At 26.8% G+C, this 27,979-nt stretch overlaps 6 protein-coding genes and 2 long non-coding RNA genes across 11 annotated transcripts; 4 read left to right on the forward strand and 4 right to left on the reverse strand.

Annotated features, from left to right (window-relative positions):
- Positions 1-135: 135 nt before the first annotated feature.
- On the reverse strand, positions 136-1,821 carry LOC127288231 (protein canopy 4). The gene is made up of 5 exons (XM_051315582.1): positions 1,319-1,821; positions 1,047-1,173; positions 833-967; positions 592-756; positions 136-479 (listed from the first exon to the last, which is right to left on the reverse strand). Exons 1-5 carry the CDS (start codon positions 1,425-1,427, stop codon positions 311-313), a joined length of 705 nt encoding a protein of 234 aa, XP_051171539.1. The 5' UTR covers positions 1,428-1,821; the 3' UTR covers positions 136-310.
- LOC127288228 (tuberin) lies at positions 1,738-10,227 on the reverse strand. Its single transcript, XM_051315578.1, has 21 exons — positions 10,009-10,227; positions 9,453-9,589; positions 9,143-9,336; positions 8,855-9,055; positions 8,525-8,699; positions 8,260-8,460; positions 8,026-8,167; positions 7,821-7,969; positions 7,559-7,731; positions 7,313-7,481; positions 7,003-7,224; positions 5,728-6,935; positions 4,847-5,670; positions 4,584-4,785; positions 4,308-4,497; positions 4,052-4,225; positions 3,685-3,857; positions 3,225-3,564; positions 2,914-3,054; positions 2,636-2,806; positions 1,738-2,559 (listed from the first exon to the last, which is right to left on the reverse strand). The coding sequence occupies exons 1-21, from the start codon at positions 10,085-10,087 to the stop codon at positions 2,338-2,340; spliced, it is 5,487 nt and encodes a 1,828-aa protein (XP_051171535.1). The 5' UTR covers positions 10,088-10,227; the 3' UTR covers positions 1,738-2,337.
- Positions 10,228-10,285: 58 nt separating this feature from the next.
- On the forward strand, positions 10,286-11,657 carry LOC127288232 (cytochrome c oxidase subunit 4 isoform 1, mitochondrial-like). The gene is made up of 3 exons (XM_051315583.1): positions 10,286-10,708; positions 10,824-11,016; positions 11,095-11,657. Exons 1-3 carry the CDS (start codon positions 10,466-10,468, stop codon positions 11,286-11,288), a joined length of 630 nt encoding a protein of 209 aa, XP_051171540.1. The 5' UTR covers positions 10,286-10,465; the 3' UTR covers positions 11,289-11,657.
- LOC127288230 (dual specificity mitogen-activated protein kinase kinase 3) lies at positions 11,571-14,364 on the reverse strand. Its single transcript, XM_051315581.1, has 6 exons — positions 13,941-14,364; positions 13,497-13,662; positions 13,198-13,434; positions 12,721-12,900; positions 12,444-12,661; positions 11,571-12,377 (listed from the first exon to the last, which is right to left on the reverse strand). The coding sequence occupies exons 1-6, from the start codon at positions 14,003-14,005 to the stop codon at positions 12,233-12,235; spliced, it is 1,011 nt and encodes a 336-aa protein (XP_051171538.1). The 5' UTR covers positions 14,006-14,364; the 3' UTR covers positions 11,571-12,232.
- A 262-nt stretch (positions 14,365-14,626) lies between these two features.
- Positions 14,627-17,678, forward strand: LOC127288234 (diacylglycerol kinase epsilon). 4 transcript variants are annotated; one of them, XM_051315589.1, is made up of 11 exons: positions 14,627-14,862; positions 15,117-15,311; positions 15,382-15,553; positions 15,618-15,748; positions 15,877-16,024; positions 16,093-16,310; positions 16,390-16,535; positions 16,607-16,778; positions 16,877-17,057; positions 17,126-17,262; positions 17,352-17,678. In XM_051315589.1, the coding sequence occupies exons 2-11, from the start codon at positions 15,144-15,146 to the stop codon at positions 17,481-17,483; spliced, it is 1,605 nt and encodes a 534-aa protein (XP_051171546.1). In that variant the 5' UTR covers positions 14,627-14,862; positions 15,117-15,143; the 3' UTR covers positions 17,484-17,678. The 4 variants fall into 4 exon arrangements, with proteins under 4 accessions (XP_051171546.1, XP_051171542.1, XP_051171544.1 ...); XM_051315585.1 differs by having other exon boundaries at positions 14,627-14,835; XM_051315587.1 differs by lacking the exon at positions 14,627-14,862 and adding an exon at positions 14,902-14,989.
- A 199-nt stretch (positions 17,679-17,877) lies between these two features.
- Positions 17,878-19,072, forward strand: LOC127288162 (uncharacterized). Its single transcript, XR_007843994.1, has 3 exons — positions 17,878-18,019; positions 18,539-18,756; positions 18,932-19,072. It is a non-coding gene; the product is annotated as an uncharacterized LOC127288162 (long non-coding RNA).
- On the reverse strand, positions 18,258-27,950 carry LOC127288155 (NADPH oxidase 5). The gene is made up of 19 exons (XM_051315451.1): positions 26,985-27,950; positions 24,492-24,586; positions 23,966-24,077; positions 23,788-23,885; positions 23,594-23,714; positions 23,244-23,394; positions 22,773-22,983; positions 22,479-22,705; positions 22,207-22,395; positions 21,935-22,128; positions 21,464-21,785; positions 21,264-21,396; positions 21,026-21,192; positions 20,726-20,855; positions 20,148-20,365; positions 19,843-20,030; positions 19,497-19,706; positions 18,917-19,120; positions 18,258-18,732 (listed from the first exon to the last, which is right to left on the reverse strand). The coding sequence occupies exons 1-19, from the start codon at positions 27,186-27,188 to the stop codon at positions 18,535-18,537; spliced, it is 3,372 nt and encodes a 1,123-aa protein (XP_051171408.1). The 5' UTR covers positions 27,189-27,950; the 3' UTR covers positions 18,258-18,534.
- Positions 19,101-21,597, forward strand: LOC127288161 (uncharacterized). The gene is made up of 3 exons (XR_007843993.1): positions 19,101-19,227; positions 19,506-19,700; positions 21,450-21,597. It is a non-coding gene; the product is annotated as an uncharacterized LOC127288161 (long non-coding RNA).
- Positions 27,951-27,979: the final 29 nt, after the last annotated feature.

Genomic DNA, 27,979 nt, shown 5'->3' on the forward strand with positions numbered 1-27,979 from the left:
CAATTTTTTTCATATTACTCACTTCAGAGTGTAATTTTTTTTTTTTTCTTTCATATTATGTCAACTTTTTGTATAATTTAATTATTAATACTAATGTATTTGAAATTATAATTAATAGTACAAAAATATTTGTCATCGATTTGAAAAAAATGTTTATTAATAAGTTTTTGAAAAATGAAAAGCTTATTTAAGTCATGGCACTATTTTGTAAAAACTTATATTATTAAAAAATTGGAATAGATTTTTCTCTTATGAGATATAAGAATTGAACAATTATAATTATTCATCATCGAGAGTATTTGTTTATAAATCACAATTCTTCCTTATTAACAATTTTTGGTTCTTTAATATTTTCACTTTTATCAGTCTTCTTTGTTTTTTGCTTTTTATTATTCTTGTTTTCAATTTTTCCACTATCTCCTTTTTCTTTTAAACAGGAATCATCTTGATTTTTCAATACTCTCTCGGTGCACAAATACCTAAATTAAAATGTAATTTCTTTAATTTAAATCGAATTTATGAATGAAAATATTCATTTTTCAATTAAAAAAAAAATGTTCACCGCAAATATTTTTATAATTTTATATTCACCTGGAAAGTGGTACTTGACCCTGCAAATTGAAATACCAATTTTCAATGTCCTCCTCGTGTTCCTCTAATAAACTTTCACAATCAGTTTTAAGTGAAGTAATTTCCACAGAAGGATTGTCCCATAATTCATAAGGAATTCCTAATTCAACTTTCACACCTTTGTTTCTGTAAAAGATTTGAAAATTTTTAAAACTTTGTTTATTTCAATAAACATATTAACGTTAATAAAATGTTACCATACACAAGACCATGAAGAGTTTTAAACGTTTGACTCATTCCCTTTTCAAATCGTGAACTGTCCGTACGCTCTTTATGAATATTGTAATCTAATATTTTATCACACAACTTTTCCATTGTTTCGAGTAGTCGAAGATTTCTGAAATGACAATTTTGTCAAGTTTCTTCAATAAATAAAAGAAAGAAATTTTTAATTTAATTGTATATTATTAACTTACGACAATGAATAATCTTTCTTTTTCTTAGTTGTAACATCGTCTAAAGAATATCCTATTTCTAAAACATCATGAGTCTTTCCTGTTTCTTGTAGTCGATTTTCTAATTCTGTGACAACTACTTTGCATACTAAATTTGGAAATAATTAAAAATTAATATTTTTACACAGTGTAATAATTTAATAATTTACTATTAATTGATACATTGAGTTACTATAATTACATGAATATATAGAAACAGTTTTCTACTAAAATTTAATGTAATTGATAATTACCTTCACATTTATTTGCATATTTAACACCCTCGGCTTCCTCGGGACCACCAATAGCCACATTTATTAAAAATATCGTAAAAACTATAATTTCAAATATGATAAAATTCATTTTACTGGTTTATTATATATTGATTAAAATAATTAAATTTAAATTAAATGTTTTGAGGTTATGTTAGAATCTTAAAAATTTTACTCTTAAATTATTGTTTGGATTAAACTAAAGTTTATAAGAAAATAAAGATTCCACTTGTATTTTCTATCCAATAAGATTTTGACGTCTGTTTTATGTGATAATAAATGTGTTTACTGATAATATAAACATATAAATGAGATAATATTCTCCACTACACGTATGATCAAGCTATATGCATTTAATTACTAAAATTTTTGTTTCAAAATAATGATAAAATCAATTAATATCTTGTCTATTTTGTTTATTTAAAATTTTGAAAATTATTTAAAAAACATTAACATCAGAAATATATGTACATATTCACGCACTCAATCTGTCAAAATGATTTCTTTGTGTTAGGTTATGTGTATGATTTTAGGGCAGTAACACCTTTAAACTGTGCCCCGGGCATGTAAACAAAATTTGAAAAATTTGAAATTCAATGAATAATTTTTTTTTCATATCTGTTTATTTTTAAAAACAATTAAATAACCCTAATTTAAAGAAGAAGTTAACAATTTTTTTCTTTCAGAAAGCTGAAAATTTATATATAATTAAAAAAATGTTTTTTAAACAATAATAATCGAGGTGTTGAAATTTAAAAAAATACATTTTAAAGCAAAAAAAAATTTTTTTTTTAATAATAACAAGTTATAATTATAACATTAAATGTCCCGAAATACGACATAATTCATCATCCTGCATTAAATTAGAAATAGCGCACTTTTCAAAAATTGAATATACAATAATATTCTGTGTTTTAATATAGACACTAATTAATTAACGATTTCGGGACTTTCTGTACAAAATACAGTGTCCATATTTTTTTTTTGTTCTTTGTACGTATTTACGAAAATGTTGTATATACCGTAAAATCATCCACATGGACACGTTTATTTGAATTTGCTGGTACATCGTCATTTGTACCACCTTCTTTTGGATTATTTCCATTTGCTTCTTGTAATAATTTCTTTCGTAAACGTTTAATATTTCTCAAACGCTCCAACCAATTCGATGCATAAGGACTTTGTCCCTGTTGTTTAAGGGATGAGGAGACCATTGAAGCGAGCTGCAAAAAATTAAATAAATTTAATTCATATTTATGAAACTATAAAACATTAGAATTAAATTTTAAAAAATCTTACATTTGCATGTAAAGCTAATTGTCTAGATAAAATTGCTAAATTTTGATCAGAAATAATTTTCGGCTCACTATGACCAATATGTTCAGCAAGTTCCTCTCTCGCTTGAACAGTTACTTGATTTGTACCATGATCCAAAGGCTGAATAATCACGCAGGCATAATTAAATTGTCCCTGTTAACAATTGTGAAATTAGAATTTTCTTTTTTTGAATTCCAAAAAAAATGTAAATACGTTTACTTGTTATTTGAAAAATAATTTTTATTTTGTATATTACATACCTTGACAGTTTGTATATTGTAAGGTTCTCCACTTTCATTGTAAACAATGCTAACATAATTATTTCCAATGTGTTGCTTTTTCCAAGTACATTTTGGATCGCCTGCTTTATTTGGCATTAACGTGGCAACATGAAAAACAACCTGAAATTTAAAAAATATATAATTTACCTGAATTTGAATGTTAAAAATAAAATAATAGAAATTTAACGCATTTTTATTCAACATTTTTCAAAAGAAATTTTTTTTAATATTTCAAGAATTTTCTTTGTGTTTTATAATTGTTCAATGTTTATAAATTTAATTGATTTTACTTGAGTGACATCGTCATGCCAAATGTAGGTAAAAGTGCCATGTTCGCCCAAACGATCGAGACCACCGAGAAAAATTGAGGTCTCATCGACATTTTTTAACATCACTAATGTGCCAAGTCTTTGTAAAAATTCTGTATATCGCGTCGAACCATGTTGATTGGCTAAAATTTCCGCTTCATTGGACACTTGACCTGGACCAATGTATAGAACTCCAATTTTATGTGTTTCATATGGATGTATTTTATCTAAAATTGTAATTGCTCTCTTTTTCGTTGAAGGCACCAATAATGGTTTCTCACTTCCTGAATAGGCCTTGTGATAGAGTTGCAAAAACACGGAACTGAAATTAACAAATTTCATTAAAGAAAGATTTTTTAAAATAAATTATTATTATCTTTTTTTGTTAATAATTTACGAAAGAAAATTTGAAAATATTTTTTTTGATAAAAAAAATTCATACCTAGGATTTATTCCATTTCTCGGTGATTCTTTGACTCTCGGTGAATTACCTCGTCGAATATTATCCCAATCACCACGTGGACCTTTCACGGGACTCATGACAGAAATTGTATGACCTCTATCACGAAAAGCGAGAGGTGGTAACGTTGATGGATCCGATTTTTCGTCTTTTATCTTTAATATAGAAAATAAAAATCTTTATTTAGATTAATTAAATCAATATAATTTTCACTAATTTTCTCTATCTCTTCAATTATTTTTAAAAATCCAATTAATTAATCCAATTCAAATCTTCAATTTTGTAAAATTTGTATTGATTTTTTTCTAATTAGCTTATTACTATTATTTATTAATAAAGTGGACGTTACCTTTTCAATTAGAAGATTTCTTCCAATTGGAGGCTTAGAATCGACTAATCGTTGACTTAAATCGAGACTTGACAAACGTGACGAATAAAGTTGTGTTGGCGATTGAGGTGGTTTTGAAACTTGTCCCTGAATCACTGGATTTCGACTTTGGGCAGTCAGAAAGCTTATTGGAGCCTAAAAAATATGTTTTTAAGTTTGCAAAATTATTTAAAATATTTGTTTCAATTTTTTTTTCACAGTAAATATTTCCTCTAACCTGAACTGCAGTTGGCGATGGTGGAACAGTATTACTTAAATTAGCCGTTGATGTTTGATTTGTAGGTTGAGAAATTCCCGGATAGGAACGTTGAGAACGTAAACCCGTTGGATGATCACCTGTATTTTCATTAGACGGTGGTGTCGTTCCCATTCCAGCCATTTCTTCTGGAATCGCTTCACAGCTCACTCTAATAATAAATTAATTAGCTGAATTAGTAATTGAGAAAATAGAAAAATTACTTTTATCTTTAAAATTATAAAAAATAACATTTACCTCATGTCTTTAGTGAATGTATTTTTTACATGTTTCTTCAAATCCGTATCCAATTTAATCTCAAAATCATTTGATGACGCAACATCGCGCTCAGCCTGCTGAAGAACTAATTTGTCCTTATTGAGAAATGGATTTTTCCAATTTGCACTCATTTCGGGACTTGAATTAGATCTACGAACGGGATTCCGAGATCGACGTCCGTCTACAAAAAAGAAAAAAAATATATTAATTTAGATTTTCATTGTTGAAAAAATAAATATTACCTTCTTCGCCTTCTTCTAAACTTTCCAAACTATCACGAGAACTCTGTCGTGTGGGACTTGGTCGTGCAGGTGATCCTGGAATAGCAATTGGTCCCGATGATGTACCAAATTTCATTGAATTTTGTTGATCATATTGCGGTTGATCAACAATTGAATCCTGCACATCTTGCTCCAATTCGTCGCCAGAAAATTCGGTGAAAAAATCTTGTGTTTTTTGTGAATTCATATCGTCCGTTGGCATATAGAGGGAAATAATATCGTGTACAGGAAAATCAATGGTATTCTCAAGATTAATTGAATTTTGTATTCTCATAATCCATGACATATCGCCAGTTGGTCGTCGTACATAAATTTCCGCCCAACCTTGACACCAACATGCACACGGTTCAAATTCCTCTTGTTTTTCACTATTGAGTATTTGTTCTAATTTCGATGGTTCCAATTGTTCCTTATCATTTGCATCTAATAAAGGCACATCACGTTTTATCGTTGAATCAGTTTCATCGAATAATTTTTTTGTTTCTTCAGTTGGTGAATTTGTCGCTGTATTTGCATTTGAACTAACATGACCACCCGATGATTGTCTTGATAATTTTTCTTCTTTACCACCATCGATACTTGATGCACGCCATAAACTACCATGACTTGATTTTGAATGTTCAGGCGTTGGTGGTGTTGCTTTACAAATTGCCCAACAATTATCACAAAGACCACCTCTCATTGCTTTATTGCTACATTCACTTGTTGTTACGGTTATTAATTTATGTCCAATTAGCCATGTCATTGATTGACCGCCTTTTAAAAGAAAATCAGCGGTTGGAAGTCTGGAAAAAAAATTTGTTTATTAAAAATTGTTAAATTTGTAAAGGGAAATAATTTACCTTTTTGGTCTCGCTGAATATGTGGAAAATGTGTAACGTGCCATAAGATCGATACAAGTTTCTGTGAGTTCAGCATGAAAATCCATAAGAGCCTCATCAATCGGTGGTTTTAAATCTAATGCACGATTTTCTCCCATCATTCGATTTGTCATAATTGGCCTCTCACGACGTCCACGACTTCCCTGTTCCGTTAAACTAGAACTTCGTTTACGATTCGATGAATCCTCATTCATTACATTAAAATCAGGTTTCATTAAATGTCCCTCTTCAAATGGTACCAGGACATTTGATTTTAATCCAGTTGTTATAAATTTCACAAAATCACGACGAAATGGTAAACGACATTTAAGAAACCATACGGCAATAACATGATGAGCCAATGAAACTGTATAATGATTATATTTATATGGATTTGTATATGGCAATAATATGGCAAAAACCGACATATATTGATCGCCAATAAAACTTGCAAATACTTTTGGTAATCTTGTTAATGTTGAAAGAAATTCAAGTATTGGAATTGCAATATGTACAGTTGCTGATATTTTTGATAAATTTAATAAAACTTCAGTTAATAATTTATTCATTGCATCACGCATTTCTAATGTACATGTTGTTAAACTTGTTACACATTGACTTGCGCAACGTGTTGTTAATCCAACTTCTAAACATTGAATTAAACGTTGCTGTAGACTTGGTTGTAAATAGGCATGATATGATGTTAATGATGAGAGTACAGGAAAAACGTGTGTTTTAAATTCAGAAACTGTGAATTTTAATGGTACATTATTTAAACTTTCTGGTAGGCGTAATGTTTTATCGCTTACCATTGAACAAAGTGCACTTGTCAATTCATGTATATCGCTACTTTGTCGTGATAATATTAATGCACGATTTTGCATAACTTGTGGCAATTCTTTTAATATCATTTGTAAAACTTTCCAATCTTTCTCGTTTCTTATACATGATATTATTGCTCGACATGCGTGAGCTAAAGAAATTTGTGTTATATGACATGATAAATGTTGTAGAGGTGCTGGACTAGCTGGCGGTGGACTACTACCACCGCTACCAGTACTCAATTTATCGTTTGACGAATGTTCCAATGCTAAATATGAACTGAAACGTAAAATTGTGCCAGTTGATGAATTAGGATAGCCCAAATGATAGAGATCGTTTGCTCGAAATTTGAGAAGACATTCGAAAATCTGAAAGGAAAATTTCATAAATTTTTATTTATTCTCTAGAGAGAAAAATAGAAATTAGAAAACTTACGTCATATCGAATGACAGAGACATTTTGGAAGACAAAAGGGTTCTTGTAATGTTGTTCCAAATGATTTGTCAAAACTTTATAAGCCCGAATCGCGTGATTTGAAGGCAAACGATATAATTTCAACGTTAGAATCTTAATAACCCCTTCAATAGCCGTTTTCACATCTTTAATATCCAATTCTGATGTTATTGGTACATCTGACGTGAAAGGTTTATTGATAATCTGGAAAAAGAAGAAAATTATTTAGAAAACAATTTAGAATTGTTAAAAAAAATTTTTGTAAATTTTCTTTTTTTAATTTAAAATAAACCTTTTCTAAAATATCTAATAATTCTAAACATCTTTTTGTCTCGCATTCAAAGCATAGATCGACTAAAAGATTAGCAGCCTTGTTACGTATTACAATGTCTGAGTCTTGTTCAATATTTTGTAAATGAGGCACGACAACTCTTTCCATAAGTTCATCTTCATACCTTGACCTTAAAAAAAAAGTAATTAATAAGTTTTGTTCTATTTCTGTTAGTATAATAATAATTAATTTCAAAAAAAATAATACCTATTAACTTGAATGACATTCGTTAAGACGTCGAGAATTTTTAATCTAATATTTGTTTTTGTTTCTACTTTATAATAACGATCCATTAATAATCCCAATTTATATTGCCATTGATGATAAGTTGGACTTACAAATGAGGCTCTATAGTCAATTAATTTCAAAATTGATTCCTCCTGAAGAGAAAACAAGACATTTTAAAAGTACTTTCAATATAAAGTATTTAAAAAAAAGTTTTTAGTAAATGAAAAAAATAAATACTTACAGGACGTGCGTCTGAACATTTTTCTACTAATTCGTAAAACCTTTGTATGGAACCATTGAAGGAATTAACATAAAGTAGTCGTTCGATACTATTAATTGTTTCGTGTAAAATTGTCGACACTTGAGATTTTGAGGCTTGATTACTGGTTTCTGAAATTGAAAATTTGTTAGTAAAATTTTTAAAAAAAGTTTCTTGTATTACAAACCTGCGTGAGCAATAACGTCTTCTATAATGTCTAAAATAATACTCCAAGCTGGTTCCTGAAGATCAACGCCATATTTTTGTACCAGCCTTTGAATTGAGAGTGTAACTTCGTACATAACAATTGGATGATTACAACGTAGAGCCTTCAATTTAAAAAAAATATCAGTCATTAAAACAAAATTTTCTTAAAAATTTGTTTTTTTAATTAATTTGATAAAAATAATTATTGACAAACCTCATAAAATGATGGCAAAACAGAAGTGGCGGTACATTCTAATTTGGGAATTCTACATGTACCCCAAAGGCCCATATTAATATAAAATACAGCGCCACGCAATAAACGAACATCCCGTTGAAATCTTGGATCTTGCAATAAACGGCACATGGTGTATAAAGCAGAATGTCCCATATGAGTTCCTAACAATTGTCGCATGATCTAAAAAAATTGTTTATAATTACAATTTTTGAAAATTCCTGAAAAAAAAATGTTTAAAAATTACCTTCCAACTAATTTCACAAAACGATTCAGCATTAACACTGCGACATAAAGCGATAATAAAAGTTTCTAACGAATCGGGTTGTAAATTACTATAACAAACAATTGCATCCAAAGCTCCAAGACAACCTAAAACTACCTTTGGACTATTACTGTAGTAACATAAATGACAAATATTCCTGAAAGATAAAAAAAAAGTTTCAATTGAAATCTGTATTTTAAATTAAATTAAATTAATTTTAAAAATCGGTTTAATTTTAGATAGAAATAAATTTAAAAATTTTAAATTGTATTGTTTAAGAAATGTATTAGAAATTTTTTTTTTTTTACTCACTGAATTAGTCCTGATACAATATTTTCATCTATATAGGCCGAATTAAATTTGATAACATTAACCAGAAGGGAGAGAAAATCAGCTCCTCTCTTAACATCACCTCCAGTAACTATAGGCATCCATTCTAATAAAAACGAACCCATCTCTTCTAAATGTAAAATATCCTTGCCATTTTCTGTTAAACTTTGTAATAACTCAAGTCTGAGAGAAAAATTTAATTATAAATAAAATATGAAGGCCGTTTAAATAAGAAGGAAAATTCCAAAAATGAATAATTCAAATACTCACCGAGGACCAACATCTTCGTGAAATTTATAATCTTTGACAATTGTAAAAAATTTTACTCTCATCAAGGACGATATTTTTGTATATTGTCCTTGTACAAGGCAACGTAAAAAATAAAGTATAATATGCCTATGCTCACGTGCAACATCTTCTGCAAGTAAATCTTTAACAAGGTGCCACATTCTTTCTGCTGCTCTCTAAAATTATCAAAAAAATATTTCACATTCTTTTCAGTAATTTATCAATTTACACAAAATATTTAAATAATAATTAAAATTATAAAAAGTAAAAATAAAATACAAATTTCTCTTACTTCTTCCCATTGATTATTTAAAACATTGTCACAAAGATCTTTGATTGCTTTTAAACGTTGAGTAATTGGCGTTTCAGAACTTATTTCTTTTTCAATTTCCGGTGTTAATGTAAATTCCTCACGGCTTTTATAATTACCTAAAATAAAATTTATTTATTAAAGAAATTTTCTTCTATAAAATATTTTATCGCGATAACAAAGAAAGTAGTAAGAAATTAATTTCAAAGAAACAAATTAATCTTTTTTTTCCTATTCCACTTATATTTTTCTACTTAAAAAGAATGAAATCATTACAAAATAAATCATTTTCTTTTTTATTTATTCGCAATATTCTGAAAAATAGTTAGATAAAATATTTTTCCTATTATAAAAAAGAAAGAAATAGATGTGAATGGAAATGAGCTATAAATACATGTAAAATAGAAAATAAACACGAGATATATAGAGTAAAAGTCAAGTTACGTCGAATGAAATAACAGATTAATTAAGATAATTTTATCCACTAAATGAAATATAAAACGCTTGAATATATATAATATACATGTTTATGAGTTACCTTTACTGAAACGAAAGAATTGCTTCAGTTTGTCGATCGACGTTTTGTTGTCTTTATCTTTAATATTCATTTTTGACATTCTATTTAATTACGGATGTCGTTGAACTATTAGAATTTAATGAAAAACATAAAGAAACTATTGTAATTATTAAAAATTTAGTTATAGATCAAAAGATAATGTACATGAAGAACAGACATGTCAAAACGTCGGAGACGAAACTCAAGGAACATGGAAAAGGTGGACCAACAAAAACCGGCATTTAAAAGGAATTGGAACAGAATAGAACTAACCAATTAGAATTCTTTATTTTTAATCGATAACAATAATGGCCGCTATTAGCGGGAAAATTCAATTTCCCCCTTCAATGTTAATGGGAATCGTATTTTGTTTTTCTTTTCAAAATAGGTTATTGGAAAATTTGACAGTATTGTAAAATATTAAATAGATGAAATAAAAATGTTTCTTTGGAGAGATATAACTCCAAAATTAACGAAATTTAAAAGAATTCCCTTAAAATTGAGTGTTCGCGATAGTTCTGGACATAAGGAAGAAATTTTAAATTATGAGGAACAAATACGTGCTAAAATTGGAAATCGAGAAATAGTTGCCTATGGTCTTAATGGATGTCCTTCATATATTGATTTGCATTATTGTCCATTTCCATCTATAAGATTTCGTGAATTTGGACCTGAATTGATGGTATTATTATGATTATTACAACTGCCCCTAGTGAAGGGCTTTTTGCTTTTCTTCCATGCAAAGTGGTGTTACAATAAATCAACTTATTTCTTTTTTTAATTAAAAATTCATTTAGGCTTTGAGAGAAAAGGAAAAAGGAAATTGGAAAAAATTGACAATTAATGAAAAAAAATGTTTATATCGAGGAAGTTTTTGCAATACATTTGCAGAAATGGATGCACCAGATCCAGAATGGAAATCAGTATTAGGATGGGGTTTAATTGGAATCTCTGCAGCACTTTGGCTTTATATTTTTTATCAGTTATACAGTAAGTAATAAAAAATAAATATTATTTATTGAAAAATAACTGCTATTTTACTAAAAAAAAAAAAATTTTTTTTTAAAGTACGATTGCCTGCTCCATCATCATTTTCACCAGAATCTAGAATAGCACAATATTATCGTTCAATTGATTTAAATATGAGACGATTTACTTACAATAAAAATTGGGTTCCACGTGGTGCAGTAAAAAGAGTTCATCCGAAAAATCAACAAATGTTAGACGAATTAAATGCACAACTTAATATTAAGTCAAGATAAAAATTTTTCAAATTCAAATTTACCGCGTCAATATTTATCTTTAAGATTTTATAAAGAGTTAGATTAATTGCACATCTACGTAGAATGAGAAAAATATTTAAAATTACAAATTATTACTTAATTAAAGTTGTCAATGAATAATCATTTATTTATTTATTTTTTTTAATTAACATTAGTAATAGATAAACAAATTCGCATTCTAGTTACTTCCAACATTTCCCTAGATGTGAGAAAAAAATTGTATTTACTAAAACTTACTAGAAAAAAGAAAAAGATTAAAACTTGATAATTCGGTTTCTCGTTTATTTTAAATCAAGGGTGTTACATATTTGTAGAATGTATCAAAAAAAAAAGAGTCGTGATTGTAAATACACTATATCTACAAAAATTATAAATGTCTACGCAGTCCATTTTTTTAAGCCAGATTTTTTCAATGAATTATCATACACAATTCAAAAAAAAAAACTACATTAGATTAAAGTAGAAGAATTGAAATTTGTTTCAAAAAGAAACATTTCACTACAATTTCTACAGAAAAAATATTCTTCATTAAAAATTTTTCAAGACTATTACTGTCTTTCGAAGGCCATTTTTGAGCAGAAAATTAAGTTTTCTCCTGTTGGCAGTATCAACATAATTTAGGTCATGTATTTTTATTTTTTTTCCTCTCTTAATAATTTAAGAAAAATAATGTGATAACTGGGAATAATTTTCCTTTAGAATTCATTTCTTAACGCAACAATGAAAAATTACATATTTTGATCACATGATCAAAATTTAATTTTGATCTTTGTTGGCGATCGATTTACTATATGCTACGTAAGTTGTCTGATGCAAATAACATTTTAATTAATTAAGGTGAGAATCAAATGAGGTGGACAACAATCCAATGTGATTCAACATACGTAGGTGAAAATCGATAGGAATTTGTTTAAAATATTTTACTATTTAGTCTCATTTTTATCAGGTAAATCAATGACCTCTGCAACAAATGTTGCAACATCAGTTTCTTTTTCAGCATGATTAATTATAAAACTCTGTTGTAAAAGTTGATCATAATTCGGTCGTAATTTGTAATCTTTCATTAAACTGTAATATAAAATAAATGGAATTAATATTAAATAAAAATACATGATATTAAATATCAATACTCACCATTTGTTTATTAATTCCTCAAAACTGGGAGAAAATGTTCCATCAGGCAATTTTGGTGCATCGTCTTTAACAACTTGTTTAAGTTGTTCAAAAGGTGTACCCCATGTTTTGTAAGGAAATTTCCCAGTCGCTAATTCGACAAGTGAAATTCCTAAAGACCAAACATCAGATCTAATATCATACTGAGAAGGATTTCCCGATGGATCTATCCTTTCTGGCTGTAAAAATAATGAATGTTAAGAGAAAATTCAATTTATTAAATTTAATATACACTTACAGCCATATAAGGTTTGCAACCAGCGTCAATTGTTTTTGCTACCGAATCAACTAGATATCCAGATATTCCAAAGTCACAAATTTTAACTTCTCCTTTTCTATTTATTAATATATTACTAGGTTTCACATCTCTATGAATAACTCGTAATTGTGAATACAAATAATGTAATGCACTTACTACCTAAAAATAAGGCATTTTCAAAATGTTAATATTTATATTTAATATACAGTTAATTATAATGTAAATACGAGGGGTAAACAACTCGTAAATTAAGGTGTATTTTTTTTATTCCCTAAATATTTTTACAACTTGAAATATCGTCAACTATACTTTTGATAAAGTCATCTCTTTTTTTTTAAAGTAAAAAAACATAAATTATCAAGAATTATACCGAAATACCTGAATTACAGGTTGTAAAATCCCTCTTGTTAATCAATTATTGTTAGCAGTTGAAAATTAAAATGATATAAATCTCACTGCAAAGGCAATATTTCCTAAGATATCTTCGGGAATTGATCGTCCATTTTGATAGACTTTCATGTAGAATTTATCAAGACTCATATCCATTACTTCCATACAAATCCACACATCGCCTTCTCGAAATAGTGCCCCATAAAATTGAACAGTATAAGGACAAGCTGAACTTCTCATTGAAATATCAAGATCCATTAATAATCGTTTTTGTTCTTGTGTGTTTACAGTAGCTGCGATTCTCTAAAAAATTATAAATTAATTATATTTTAAGTTAATTAATTCTTATTCTTTTCAAAAATTACCTTTACAGCCATAATAGTACCACTCTGTTTATGCTTCATTTTGTCTACGACTCCATAAGCCCCTCTACCCAAAGTACAAAGCGTTTCGAGGTCATCAGCTTCAACAACAAATGTCTTTTCATCTATTGTTATTGTTGTTCTCTTATCAAGATTTCTTGGTGGCGTTCTGTTTTGTAAAAAATAATTGTTATTCACTAAATAACTGTTTTTATCAATTTTCAGATTCGAAGAATTGATAAATTTTATTAACTTTATAATTTCATCAGTTATTAAAAAAAAAATGATTTCTTCAAATATTTGTTTATATTCTTCATTAATAATACTGATTTAATCAATTATTAATTGGCATTTAATCTAAAAATTTATATTAAAGGGATAAATTTGTATCGCACAATTAAAAAAATTTACATCAATTTTTAAGCAAAAATAAAAATAAAAACTTACAAAGGAACAGGAGCTTCTGTTGAAACTTGGAGCTTCAAATTTTTCTTCGGTCGTCTCAAGGCCATGATTGAAATTTTTTGGAAAATTAAATGTTATAACTGTAATTGAGACTCAAGGGAAATTCACTTTTTACACATATTTTTCATCCCAAAAATTGCAAAAAAGAAACTGCTAATTATTTAGGACATACTTGCGCTTGTAGGCTCGTTTATAGGTTATTTTGAGTTACTTGAAATTATCACTTACGAATAAAATACAAATGTTCTTCATGGACTGTATTATTAAAAAAAACACAAGTCCGGCGTTATTTTCAATTCACCAATTTACATTACCTTAAAATATTTTACAATAAAATTCTAAAACACCGATGTCCTTATATGCACTTTTTTCAACTTTTTTATACAACTTAAATTAGTTCATGAAGTTAGTGACAGATAAAATTTTCAGAATCTTCAATAAGTTGGCAACTATGAATGAACATTTTTAAATTCTCCACTTCAAATATTGAACAACTTATCAAAATAAATTATTAATTGTAGAAAAATAATTGAACTTTCATAAAGTGTTAAAATTTAACATATAATTATAATTTTTTATAATTTACAAAGTAAATGTATTTTTAAAATATATGTAAACTTTTAAATAATTGAATCAACTTCAGACTGATGTCTTTCAGAAATGTCGTCTGCTAATACTTCAAGGTCTTCTATCGAAAGTGTCAAAACAATTTAAATATATTACATTTAATTTTTATATTAATTAATGATGGTATTAATAAAAATGACAATTAGCATAATCAATAATTAATAAAATAAATATACATTTTCTAAATGAAGATAAATAGTTTTTTTAAACAGGAAAAGGCTTTCGTTTTTTGTATTTGTAGTTAAATCCGGTACGTGAGAATCAATATAATGATAAAGTATATCAACTTTTGATAGTAATTGCATGAATTATGAGATTTTTATAGTTTGATAATTAAAAAATATATTACGTTTACATTTCTTTTCTCCACATTTATCTTACATTTCGAATTTTCGACTTTTTAGGTTATAGTGTTTTAATGTATTTATTTGCTTATAAAAAAAATTAATGTTTCAAAAAGTACCACGTTATATGATTTAATTTATTTATTTTAAGTAATAATTAAATGAATTGAGTAATATTTTGTTATAGATATTAAATATTCTTTAATTTATTACCATGTGGGACGTAGAAGTCAATACGGTTGTATTTCAAACAATATCGACGATGATATTTTTTATATTTACTTATAATATTGTTAGATATTATTCTGCTGAAGATCGTTATCTTCAAATAAGAGATTCAACTAAAAAGCACAGTTGGAAAATGATTAGTGGTACATCAAAGGTCTGTTTATTATAATAATTGAAAAAGAAAAGTTTTAATTTAAACTTTGCAATTTTATTTTATTACGCAGGTAGTTTATTGTACAATTTGTGAAGCATTATTATTGAATATGAATGGATTTATTTGTGATTCTTGTGGAGTTTGTGCAGATCATAGTTGTATTAAAGTAGCTGATAAAATGTTAAAATGCAAAGCTATAACTTTATCTAGTGATGAACCGATGAAACATCATTGGATCAAAGGTATAAATTTGATTTGAAAAAAATGGAATTTAATTTCATTGAAAATCATAATTCATTATTATAGGAAATTTACCACTTATTGCAATTTGCGATATATGTTCTGAAGAATGTGATACGGAACCTGGTTTAAAAGATTGGTGGTGTTGTTGGTGTCAACGATGTGTACACGACGATTGTAAAAGTTCACTAAATGAGGTATATTTTTTTTTAATTTTGTTTCCTCTATCGAAATTAAATTATTCTAAATTATTATAAGATATGATAAATTATTTTAGTATTTTCTAAAATTGTTTATTTAGAAATTAATTTTTATTTGCTTATAGATTTGCAATTTTGGTAAATTTAGACTGATGATAATTCCTCCTACAAGTTTAGAAGTTATTAACAAACGAAGTACAATGAAACGTCGTTTACGTCTTCGTTCTATAATTCCACCCTTGTGGGATAAGTGGAATCCTCTTATTGTCGTTGGTAAGTTTTCAAAAAAATTTTCTTTTTTTTTAATTATTGATTAAAAAATTATATTTATTTTGTTTAAGCAAATAGAAAATCAGGTAATAATGATGGTGCAGAAATACTGTCTTTATTTAGAAGATTCCTTAATCCCGCACAAGTGGTAGATCTTGCTGATCGTGATCCAGTTGCTGCTCTTGAATGGTGTCGTTTACTGGGAAATAATCCTTGTAAAGTACTTGTTGCAGGTGGAGATGGTACAATTGCATGGCTTTTAAATGCAATTCATAAACTTAAACTTGAGGTAAGTTTTTTTTTTCTAAAAAATTTGATATAAAAATAAGAAAGTACTTTTATTTCTTTTTTTATAATAAAAATGACAGCCTGTTCCTTCGGTGGGAATTTTACCATTGGGAACCGGTAATGATCTATCTCGAGTTCTTGGTTGGGGAAAAGAACATGATTCAGATTTAGATCCAACGGAAATTTTGAAAAATATTCAAATGGCAATTCCGGTAAAACTTGATAGGTAAAAAAATGTAATTTTTCAATTTTTTTTCCATAATTTTTTCTAAATATTCTAATATTTTAATTTATTAGATGGAACGTTGCGGTGAAACCTTCGGGAAGTAGCCTTGGATTTATTGGATCTCAAAAGCATTTATTTATGTATAATTACCTAAGTATTGGAGTAGATGCTCAAGTAACGTTAAATTTTCACAAAACTCGAGAAAGTCGTTTTTACTTTTTTAGTCATAGAATATTTAATAAGGTGAATATTTTTTTGAAAATTGAAAATTTTTTGAATTAGGAAAAATTTGAAAATTAAATATAGACATAGAAAATAAAATGATATTTCTTTTAATATAGCTTCTCTATTTATGTTTTGGAACTCAACAAGTAGTTGAGAGAGAATATAAAGATTTGGATCAAAGAATTGAGGTTTATTTAGATGATAAACGAATTGAATTACCTTCTATAGAAAGTATTGTGATTTTAAATATTCATTCCTGGGGTGCTGGTGTTGATCTTTGGAATATGGGGATTGAAGGTATGAAATAGTTGCTTTAAAAAATATCCGTTTCACAAATGTTTAATTATATATTTTTTTTAAAAAAGATAATGATAGTGTGGGTAAGCAAAGCATAAATGACGGTAAACTAGAAGTTGTTGCTATTTTCTCATCATTCCATATCGCGCAATTACAAATGGGACTTTCTCAACCCTTTCGACTTGGTCAGGCTAGAAACGTTAAGGTTTGCTTCTAAAAGAATTTATAATATATTTTTAAAAATAAATGATATTTTTTTAATCTAAAATTTAAATAAAATTATCATTTTTACAGATAAAACTTTTAGAATCCTGTGCAATGCAAGTTGACGGTGAGCCCTGGTGTCAACAACCTTGCGAATTCAATATTACTTACTGTAATCAGGCTTCAATGCTTATGAATTCTTCTTTTAATTTGGAAAAATGATTTTCCAATGATAAATCCAAGTTTTTATACATTTTTTTAAGTTATCAGATATAGCTTTTATAAATGTTGAAAGTTAGGTAAGAGTTTCTATATTTTTTATTTTAATATAATTTAATTATTTTTTATCTTTATAATATAAAAGTGATACTTGAAGATTCCTTATTTAAAAATAAATTAGTTTCTACTCGTCATGAATCTTATTAGTTAATAAGAAAAAAAGAGGTACTTATTTTCTAGTCATGCTATGCTTTCTTGTATTTAAATCTAAATACACAGATTTTATTCAAAAAAACAGTCTATTTATTACTTTATTTGAAATTTCTTTTTCAAATAAAAAAAAAAAAAAAATGAATGTTACAAAATTTGAAGCAGTATTCACTGCTTTCTTAATTTTGTTTAAACATCAAAATCGATAAGTTATTTTAAAATTTTCTTTTTATTATGACAGATCGTCAAATTGATATACTTGCTTTTTTAATTGTACTCTGGTTAATTCACGAAATTTCAAGAGTTACAAATAAAATTAAATAATACTGGTATCGATTGCTTTTGTAATTATGTTTATTATAAAATACATTTTGTTTACAAAAGCTTATTTAAAATACTAAATTTTCAATTTACATTATAAAAATTGCTACTTAACAAAAATGTACCCTTACAAAGTAAAATTTATAATTACAATCAAACTTTTACAAAATACAAATAATACTTGTGGAAAATAAAATAAATTTGTTGTTAATAATCATAGATGTAATTGATAAATGAAACGATATTTACAATTAATATTAAAAAATATTTTAATTGAGAAATAGTTTAAGTTTAAAAGTAAAAAAAAAAAAATCCCTACATCTATATAATTGAAAATATGTAATCTTAATTAAATTTTATTTTTGATTAGGTGTGAAAATTTGGTAACAAGAGTTTGTTAATTTACGATATTGATTTTTGTTATATTTTCATGGATGATATTAATGTTTATAGAATTAACAACTTATCAGAAAATTACAGAATATTTTTTTGCTTTAATTTTTATAGCGGTTTTATGTTTCTCTTAGAAGGATTCTTTTCGAAAACTAAAACCAAATTGATCACACTTGTACCTCAACATTCTTGCTAGCTGCGGTGGACCACAATAAAATACCGTCACCTTTCCTTTTTTTCGTTCCTGGAGCTGTTTGAAGACCTTGTCCCAGTTTGGACGCCCCGCATTGGTCCTAGTCTTCAATCCAGTAATGAGATCCCTTTTTTCCTGGATTTAATAAGAATTAACGAGGTGAGAGATTATGTACAGACAAAAAAAAAGAATAGTGTGACAAAAAGTACTTTTTTTGGAGAAATAATGTTTTTTTTTTATTAAATTATTATTTTAAAATGACACGAAAAATAAATTATACAATTTTTTTTTCTATTTTGAATTATAAAATGATGCTTACTTTTTCATGTAAAAGATCCATGGCAAGTTGAAGACCAATTGCTTTCATATCATTTTTCTGTAATGCACTTGTAATGTACATGTGCATTTCAAGGAATCGTTCCATAGTAGCTCCAAGTTCGGCTTGCTCTATTTCAAGTTGTGAGAGCAAGTTAACAAACCATTCAAACGATCGTTGATCTCGATTTATCCAAAAGAAATCCACCTTTCAGCAAAATAAAAGGAATTAACTCTAACGCAATATGACGTTGACCTTGTGTAAAAATCACAAGAAATTGGAAACTTGTCACGTTAAGAAAACACTTAATTGAAGTAAACTTTCGAGAATATTTATTGCCAGCAAGCATCTTGAATTATTTATATTACATTTTAGTTTAGAAATTTATTCTATTTTTTTTGGAATAGTAAAAAATTTATTTCCTTTTGCTAATTTTAATTTAGAAATTTTTTTTCCTTTGAAATATTTAAGGAAAATTTTAATTTTTATAAATATAATTTATGAATATCATGAGATAAATAACATCAATTTTTATAGTTAGTCATTAAATAATTTAATATACGAAAAATTTATATATCATTACCTTTCGCAGGTGCATGACCGTAGGCGGTATTTCGTTGGCCCAGGAAAAGGAGCATTTTGGACACGTGTGCCTGACTTTCCAGTATCTATGCATAATTGATTGAAGAATTGAAGCGAATGGAGTGACGCCAATACCGGCTCCTATCAACACCGCATGCTGTGCCTGGAATATATGACTGGAAGGTGCTCCATATGGACCATCAAGGTATATCTATAAAAAAAAATAAAATAATATATCTGACAAAATGGAATTTTTTTTTATCTATTTAAATCGAACTTAATTTAAATAAAATATCCATAATTTAAATTTGCAAATACTAAAAAAAAAATTCGAAACAATCTCTTACATCAAGTGGTTTTCCAACAGGATAAGTAATAGATGATTGACAAGCTAATTCTTCATAATTTATATCCTGCAATGTTTTTCGTCTAATTTCTTTATCCGGAGATTTTGCAACTCGACCTTCTTCTGCAGCTATTTCCGGTATTTCTTTGGAATTGATAATTCCTTCATTTGACTGGGCATTAGGGGAAGCTTAAAAAAAACAATTTCTAAAAATTCTTTTCTTAGATAAAACATTATTTTTATTATTTGAAATTATTTGAAAATTATTTTATATATATATATATATATATTCTTTAAATTACTTACATTCATTTACAAGGAAATTGTCATCGTCATCACAACTTTCCAAACTTGGTGTTTTAAATGCAATTATTGTTGGTTTTGTTCTCATATAACGAAAACTTTGTGCAAGTGATTTATTTTGTGGACTCGAATAGGCTATACCCAATGATTTGAGTCGTGCTCGACGAATTTTACATTCGTCGAAACTTTTCTCCGATTCAGATCTCATATAATCGCGAAGTCTAAATTGCAACAAAAAATTAAATTTTTTTTTTTTTGCTTTATGTTTTAATAAATTAAATTTTTATTATATTGGTATATGTAATAGTAAATTTTGGCTAATAAAAATTTATGTTAATTATTGAATAATAACTGTTAATTAAATTTTATGATCTGTTATCGAGTATAATTAATTACTAAAATAATTAACACAAGTAGAATCTTGTATTATTAATATATTAATTAAATTTTATTTTAATTAACTAACCAATTATAAATTAATAATGAAACAGTCTCGTGCGAAATAAATGGATCGATTCAATAAATTAGACTTTTATTAAATTGATCAAATTGATCCAGATTTAATGAGAAATCGAACTTACGCCATAAGTCGTGCTCGTTTCTTGATCTTGATTTGCATATCAGGCACAGAATGTGATTTTTCAAGGGGCATTTTATTGATATGCATCAATTGATGCAATTTTCGCTCACGTGACGTTTTCTCCAAAGTGCCTGATAAAAAAAAATGTTAATTGAGAATTATAATTAGTGATTAATAAAGAAAAGATTTTAATATATATATAAATTTTAAATATTTACTGAAATTAATTACAAACTTAAATTCTCGTTATAATAATTTTTTTATTTTTCGCTAAGAATTTAAATTATTTATTTTTCCATACTTTCTGTTGATGAAGATAACGTTACAGGCGAATTAATTATTGAATTTGATGTTTTACTTTCATCCGTTGTAAAAATTGGATTATCATGTCCTCGAGAATCATCTAATGAATCTAGAGAAAATTGCTTATCGCTAAGAGCCGCTCTTTTTGTCATAACATTTTGATAGCTATGTTGAAAAAAAAGAATTAATTAGAAATAAACAATTAAATTTCAATATTATTAAAAATAAAATCTTACGAAAGTTTTCTTCCATTATTGCATCCATCAGGTATAACACCTCCTCGATGTAGTTTGAATTGTTCTCTTTCAAAATAAGAATACAATCTACTTGTCCATTCGCCCACTGCTCTAATATGAAGCCACATGTAATCTAATAGATAATTAAATAAAATTTTTATGTTTTAACTTTATTTTTATTTTTAGATTCATAAATTTACCTTCTTGCTCTGGTGCACTGCTAATAGTGAATGGATGCCATTCATATTTTGCAATCACAGGAATATTAACAAAAACATAATCTCCAGGATGAAAATCAAGATGAGGTGGTCTTTTAATGACTAGGTGAGTGACTTTTGAAGGTAAAAGAAGACCAGAGCTAATGTACGTTCTACCACGTTGAGATCGCAACCACATAAAACGATGAATTCTTTCCATAAGATAAATGGCACCTGGAATAAACATCCATTTCCAAAAATTCGGCGCATGGAAAATTGTCAAAAACCATATAGGTATGTACAATAAATGTGTCCAGTAAAATATCTACAAAAATCGATAATTTAAAATTTCAATTAATTAATAATTTAATTTTAAATAATTTGATTTTATAAAAGAACAAATTTTTTGAGATAAATTGAATTACTTTTGATTTGATTCAAAGAAGTAATTATGGCTAATTAATTAAAACTTGCCTCAAAACAACCTCCTCTTCTAACAAAAGGCATTGAGCAAACAGCTAAAATAATTAAAAGAACAAGTATAATTAAACCAGTTGGATTTGCTGCTCCTGGTATCAGCCCATATAATTTCGGTCGAGTTGTTAAAAGCCATTCTGTCATTGTATAATTGGAACTGTTTAATTGCTCATCATTTACCACCATTATACCTAGAGAATATAATTTTTTTTTTAACACAAATTTTAATATAAAAATTAATTTCAATTTTTTTTGTTATTGCTTCTTACCATAATTAAGAATATGCATTAAAGCATGAATAAAGCTAAAAATCACAATAAATATTCCAGTTACTTTATGGAGATATATATGATGATCCAATGGAAGTATTGAATTGAATCCATGTGTTCGTAGAAATGTAATGGATTGTCGGAGCATTAAAATTAAACTAAATGTAAAATTAAAATTCAAACATTGACCTAAGGAAAAATTTCACGTTAAAAAAATATTTCTTTAAAGCCTAAATGCTAATTAGATAAATAGTATTTATAATAATACTCACCGCAAGCTCGGGCAAACATAACAAAACCATTTTTATCCTTATATTCAACAAGTTTCGAGAAAAATAAAATAGAATTTATCAATATAAAAAGTGACAGAAATGCAATGTATACATAATTATTTTTGATGTAAGGTTTTGTCAATTGATATGGACGTAAAGATAATAGAAATGCTAAAAAGGATTTTCTCTTTGGCTCTGGTTTTGGAGGCACCATCCATCTGTCTATGCTGTTAATTAAATTTCATTTTAATTAAATTCTTCTGAAAAAATAATTTTCAAATTATAGATTCCTACCTAATGGATAGATTTTCCAGAAGTCCATCATGTTTTTCAAGTTGCATTTTTAATGCTTCAAATGTAATTGCACCGCGATTTCCTTGATCAGAATCTTCAAATAGTGCCATAGTCAAGTCTGTAATTTGTTCATCACTAAATTTCATTCCATTTTCTTCCATGCAAGCTCTCATGACATCCTCCAATTCTCGAAGCTGAATCAGACCGTCCCCTTTTTAATGAAAATCAATTTCTCAATCATTTTCAATTATTATAAATCAAAATTTTTTTTTGAAATATTTTATTAAAAAAAAAAAAAAAAATGAAATCAACTTAGGTTATTTTTTTGTTAGCAAATTGTTATTTCAGATAGAATTTTTATTTTTTTCTAGATCAGTCAATAAGTGATCCCCATTTATGTGCGAATAGTTTGGTATTAATTGTAATTTCTCATTACTTGATCTCGTTTATGGACGCTTTAAAATAGCTCACCATCGATGTCATACACCTTAAATAGAAATCTGATTTTGTCATCTGGCGTTTTTCCGGCGAACTGGTTTATCGCATCAAGAAATTCTTGTAAGGATATCGAACCAGAATTATCGGTATCAAAAATTTGAAAGACCCTTTCCGTGAAGAATGGCTGTAAAAGAACAAACGGAAAGTTTTTTTTTTGTCCTTGAATTAAAAATCAGCTCATTAAAAATAATAATTAATTTGTCAAATTCTCGTAGTCTCTAAATTAAAATTCCAAACCACGTAATTAAACACATTCAAAATATTATACTTAATTATACTTTCAGTGCGAGCACAAGAATTTTCCATTTAAAAAAGTATCTTACATTTTTAGACACCATAATTTTTTTAAATTCTTCTCGACGAATTTCTCGTTCATGGCCAACAGTTTCTTTGAATAAAGTTTCCAACCAAACAAGATTCCTCGGATCAATGCAAAGAGGTGAACTAGATTAAAAGAAAAATGCGATTTAGAAAAAAGGGTGTTATATATTTTTTTTATCTTCTTTCTCAATGGTACCTCGTACTGCTAACATTTGAAAGTAATTCCATAATTTGTTGTATCGTTACATTGCCAATATTTTCTTGATCGATCAGTCGAAATAATTTGTCGACCACCTGACAATAAAATTGTAAATAAATAAAAAAAAAAAATTATTTAAAACATAATTTCTATATCACCAATAGAAATTAATTACCCCTTTTGTTTGAAATATTTGACAAAAAGCCGTGGGAGTTACAGGCCTATCTCCAATTAATGCATATGCGACACTTTCAATTTGATCGACCATCTCATTTTGTTTATCATTTCTGAAATAAACAATTCAGTAATTACTATTAATGATGATGAATGAATAAAGATAAATGACCCCTCGAATAAATGAGTAAATAGATAAAAATCAATATTTTTATTTCTCTATTATTTCCAAATCATAATGACATATAAAAGACAATTTTTTATTTAACTAATAAAAATATAAAATTAATTTATTTTACAATATTTTGTATTTGACTTTGAATTGTACTAAAATTATTTACTTATGAAGAAAACTAATATTAAAAAATTTAATTTCATTCATTCAAGGATTATTAATTTTTGATAATTTAGAACAAAAATTTTCTTTTCAACTGATGATTTTTTAATCATTTAAAATAATCATTTGTCTGAAAATACTTTCTTTTTGAATATTAAAAATATTATTTAATCGTTGATTATAAACTCACGTAAGTCTTCTTTTTAGGAAATGAATCCATTCATCTTGATTCAGTTGTTCATCTTGATTTTGATCAAAAAGGGTGAATAATTTTCCCAAAAATATCTAAAGTTGGAAATATTATATTAAAAATTATATTTAGCATTGCTATTTAATTACGTATATATTATTTAATTTGGCTTAAAAAAAATATCGAGACACGTGTATAATATTGTAATTTACATCCGGTTTATTATTGCTCTCGATATTTATTGAGAAACAGGTCAATGTCATATATATGCATACAAGTATAGTCAAACTTGGTGTTTTTAATATCCATGTGTAGTTACTGTTCTCACTTTTATCAGAGAACTTTTGGAACGTCTGTTGCAAATTTTATGACTTGGCGGCCTTTCCAAATTATTGCACCAGTAACATTTTTATTACCCATTTCTCTCTCATTTTAATGAGATTTTTTTTGTTGTTGATAAAGTCCGATTTAAAGAAACGCGTTACATTTAAATGCTTAAAATTAAGGCGTTACTGAATATTAAATACTTCTCTTAGGGGAAAATAAAAGCTCATCAAAATTCTTTTTGTGTGTTAATGCTTTTACATAATTGTCTAAAGTCAGATATAATAATATCATATTTGTAAAGAGAAAAAGATTTTTTTATTATTTAAATTGGATTTTTTTTTATTTTAGAGAAAAATATCATTTGTTCTTTTTAATTGAAAATTAGAAATTTTTTTTCTCTTTCCGATTGTTTATTATTTAAATTGGAATATTTTTTTTATTTTGAAAAAAAAAATGGCAAAAAAATATCATTTGTTCTTTTCAATCGAAAATTAGAAATTTTTTTTCTCTTTCCGATTGTTTATTATTTAAATTGGAATATTTTTTTTATTTTGAAGAAAAAATGGCAAAAAAATATCATTTGTTCTTTTTAATTGAAAATTATAAAATTTTTTTCTCTTTCCGATTATCTTTCTATTATGGAATCAATGGAGACGATGAAATTGGATCAGATATCTCTTTGCGATTTCATTAACATATAGAAAGAAACGTTTGATCCAGAATCTAGATCAAATGACAAGAATCAAGAATTATCTGCTACTTCTCTGTGTGTAAAAAAAAAAATGTAAAAAAAAACGTAATTCTTGTATACATGTGCACGGAATTTCGAAGCTACCATAAAGTCTCAACACGTTTATTCCAATCACTTTTGCTAATTAAAATAGAAAAAGATTTAAAATGAAGTCTGGTTTTCTTGGAGGTTCTCTCCCCACTTTTTTATATTTGAAATAAAAAAATATACTCGAGGCAATACAAGGTCTTGGGCCTCGGGCAATAAAACACCTTGATTAAAGAAAATACCCTGAATAGATATCGCACCTTGATTTCCCTTGCAACATCTTCAGCAAATCAATGATATATCAAAAAATACACGTTTGAATTAATAATTTATTTGCAATATTTTATTAAAATATTTTATTTGCAATAGTTTATTAAAATATTTTATTAAAATAATTTTTCTTAACTATATTATAACGAAGTTAACATATTTGCATATTGCTCAAAATTTTGTTCAATTAAACTTTGTGAAAATTTTATATTTGTAATGCGAAATAGAAAAATTTATCATCAATTTTTTTTTTTTTTTAATTGTAAAATAATAATTTAAATTCTATGAAACGTGAGCAATTTTGAAGTCATAAAAAGGCCCGCTGATAATTAACCTTGATAAAAATTAATGATTTTTTTTTAAAAGCGGAAGAGAAACAATTACGACACAAAATATTCCTTCATTTCGAAGTTAAGAATGCGGATACAACGAAAAGATATTGTAAATATTATTCTGATTTTCGTTTTCTTCTTCTTCTTCTTTAGAATTGAATACAATAAAAAAAAAATTTCACCATTTCACGCAAATTGATTTTTTTTATCATTTTTCATTGAAGCGAATATTTCTAAGTTGAATATAAAAATTTTTTATTTTCGTTTTTTTTTAAAAACAATTTTTTGTTTATAAATTTTACAACTTTTAAGACAATTGACAGCAATTTAGCTATAGAGAATGTATTAAATAAAATTCTTTAAATAGATTATAAATTGTAGGATTAAATTTTATAGGGCTGGAATTTTTTTACTTTTTAATTTTACATTTTATAATGTAAATTTTTTTGTAAATATTAAAGGTTAATCCTAAGAATTTCTATAAGGCTGATAATAATAGAATGGATTAAATAGTAATTTTTTTTCAGTTTTAAAGAACTAGCTTTTAATTTATACAAAAATGTGAAAATTTTTTTTTATTTATGTTTAAACCTTATTATGGATTCAATAAATTTAATTCAATATGGTTAAATAAATTTTTAGAAAATATTTAGTAAAAATAATAATTTATAATAATTTATATTATAAATTTTTTATTATATTTACTATTTTTTTTTTATTATTATATTTTCTTCGAATATTATGCAGAATAATTGAAAGATAAATTTAAAATTGAATTAAAAATACCTCTTCTTGAAAGAGCTTTTTAAAAGTCTCTCTATTATATCTGGGAGTTTGTTCATTTTGAAGAACATTGGAGATTTCTTTAAGAGTTGCAATTCTTCTTCTTTCAATCATACACTCTTCTTCCATTGAACTCATCTTTATCATACAGTTTTTCTTCGTCCCTTCTGCACATTCTGCAGCCACTTTATCATCGTTACAAGCCATTTGTACATTGATTTTTCGATTTTCAATTTTATTAAAATTAAAAAATTAATTTAATTTCTATTATAAATTCAACATTTTATATGAAGACTTGAGAAAAAAAAAGTCTGCAAATCTTCTTTGATTAATTAAAAATTCCTAATTTCACTCTCATCAATGTCACACTAACTTTCACACATTTGCACAATTATTTAAAATTTTTTTTTGGAAAATTGTTTTTGGTTCATCTTTTTAATAGTTTGAAAAAAATTATTTTTTTCTCCTTTTTTATTTTTGTCTATATTTTTTGTTTTTAATTTTCTTTGTTTGAATTTTTTGAAGGTACTATTGCGTTACATGGACAAATTAGAATATATTTAAAAAAAATGACCACTGTTACTCTCGTCGATGGGCCACGGTGGTATATGATCTTCAAGGGGAAGAGATCAGTTTGTAACTAAAGGGAATTTAGATTGCGTGAGGATCGAGGCAACCTTTCACTTTTTGACAGCAGCATCGACCTCTTCGTCCTGATCGTGTCTCTTTCTTTCACGAAACGCGTTGATCATGTCACTTTCGATCGTTTCGGAGGACGCGTGCTGACTTACGCGTGAAACTGACGAACCAAGAGTCATTATTTCATTGAGAAATTAACTACAAATTTTATCCTTTTCCAATTCAAGTAAATAACGATTTTTATATAGTATCACCACAATTTAATATGTGGAGAAAAAAAAACCTGCCTTGCGCAAGGAATCCACTAAAAAAGGTATAATTACTTTAAATTTGTGGAAATCAAGATAGACGATCCAATC

The sequence above is a fragment of the Leptopilina boulardi genome, unplaced genomic scaffold, assembly GCF_019393585.1.
Source record: "Leptopilina boulardi isolate dan_hultmark-lab unplaced genomic scaffold, ZJU_Lbou_2.1 LbouV2_38, whole genome shotgun sequence".
NCBI classification, from domain to species: domain Eukaryota; kingdom Metazoa; phylum Arthropoda; class Insecta; order Hymenoptera; family Figitidae; genus Leptopilina; species Leptopilina boulardi.

What these genes read in the sequence shown, in the direction of transcription:
- LOC127288230 (XM_051315581.1), bottom strand. Translation starts at nt 14,005, where the DNA reads ATGGCCTTGAGACGACCGAAGAAAAATTTGAAGCTCCAAGTTTCAACA. An exon ending in TAGGAAATATTGCCTTTGCA is followed by an intron (nt 12,901 to 13,197) that starts GTGAGATTTATA and finishes CCTTATTTTTAG; the next exon opens with GTAGTAAGTGCATTACATTA. An exon ending in GAGGAATTAATAAACAAATG is followed by an intron (nt 12,378 to 12,443) that starts GTGAGTATTGAT and finishes TTTATATTACAG; the next exon opens with TTTAATGAAAGATTACAAAT.
- LOC127288155 (XM_051315451.1), bottom strand. Translation starts at nt 27,188, where the DNA reads ATGGCTTGTAACGATGATAAAGTGGCTGCAGAATGTGCAGAAGGGACG. An exon ending in AAATATTTCAAACAAAAGGG is followed by an intron (nt 23,886 to 23,965) that starts GTAATTAATTTC and finishes TTTTATTGTCAG; the next exon opens with GTGGTCGACAAATTATTTCG. An exon ending in CTGTTGGAAAACCACTTGAT is followed by an intron (nt 19,707 to 19,842) that starts GTAAGAGATTGT and finishes TTTTTTTTATAG; the next exon opens with ATATACCTTGATGGTCCATA.
- LOC127288228 (XM_051315578.1), bottom strand. Translation starts at nt 10,087, where the DNA reads ATGTCAAAAATGAATATTAAAGATAAAGACAACAAAACGTCGATCGAC. An exon ending in ATTGTATCAGGACTAATTCA is followed by an intron (nt 8,700 to 8,854) that starts GTGAGTAAAAAA and finishes TTTATCTTTCAG; the next exon opens with GAATATTTGTCATTTATGTT. An exon ending in AGAAATGGAATAAATCCTAG is followed by an intron (nt 3,565 to 3,684) that starts GTATGAATTTTT and finishes TGTTAATTTCAG; the next exon opens with TTCCGTGTTTTTGCAACTCT.
- LOC127288231 (XM_051315582.1), bottom strand. Translation starts at nt 1,427, where the DNA reads ATGAATTTTATCATATTTGAAATTATAGTTTTTACGATATTTTTAATA. An exon ending in AAGAAAGATTATTCATTGTC is followed by an intron (nt 968 to 1,046) that starts GTAAGTTAATAA and finishes TTGTCATTTCAG; the next exon opens with AAATCTTCGACTACTCGAAA. An exon ending in AAAACTCTTCATGGTCTTGT is followed by an intron (nt 757 to 832) that starts GTATGGTAACAT and finishes AATCTTTTACAG; the next exon opens with AAACAAAGGTGTGAAAGTTG.
- LOC127288234 (XM_051315589.1), top strand. Translation starts at nt 15,144, where the DNA reads ATGTGGGACGTAGAAGTCAATACGGTTGTATTTCAAACAATATCGACG. An exon ending in TTCATAAACTTAAACTTGAG is followed by an intron (nt 16,311 to 16,389) that starts GTAAGTTTTTTT and finishes TAAAAATGACAG; the next exon opens with CCTGTTCCTTCGGTGGGAAT. An exon ending in ATTCCGGTAAAACTTGATAG is followed by an intron (nt 16,536 to 16,606) that starts GTAAAAAAATGT and finishes TTAATTTATTAG; the next exon opens with ATGGAACGTTGCGGTGAAAC.
- LOC127288232 (XM_051315583.1), top strand. Translation starts at nt 10,466, where the DNA reads ATGTTTCTTTGGAGAGATATAACTCCAAAATTAACGAAATTTAAAAGA. An exon ending in AATTTGGACCTGAATTGATG is followed by an intron (nt 10,709 to 10,823) that starts GTATTATTATGA and finishes AAATTCATTTAG; the next exon opens with GCTTTGAGAGAAAAGGAAAA. An exon ending in TATTTTTTATCAGTTATACA is followed by an intron (nt 11,017 to 11,094) that starts GTAAGTAATAAA and finishes TTTTTTTTAAAG; the next exon opens with TACGATTGCCTGCTCCATCA.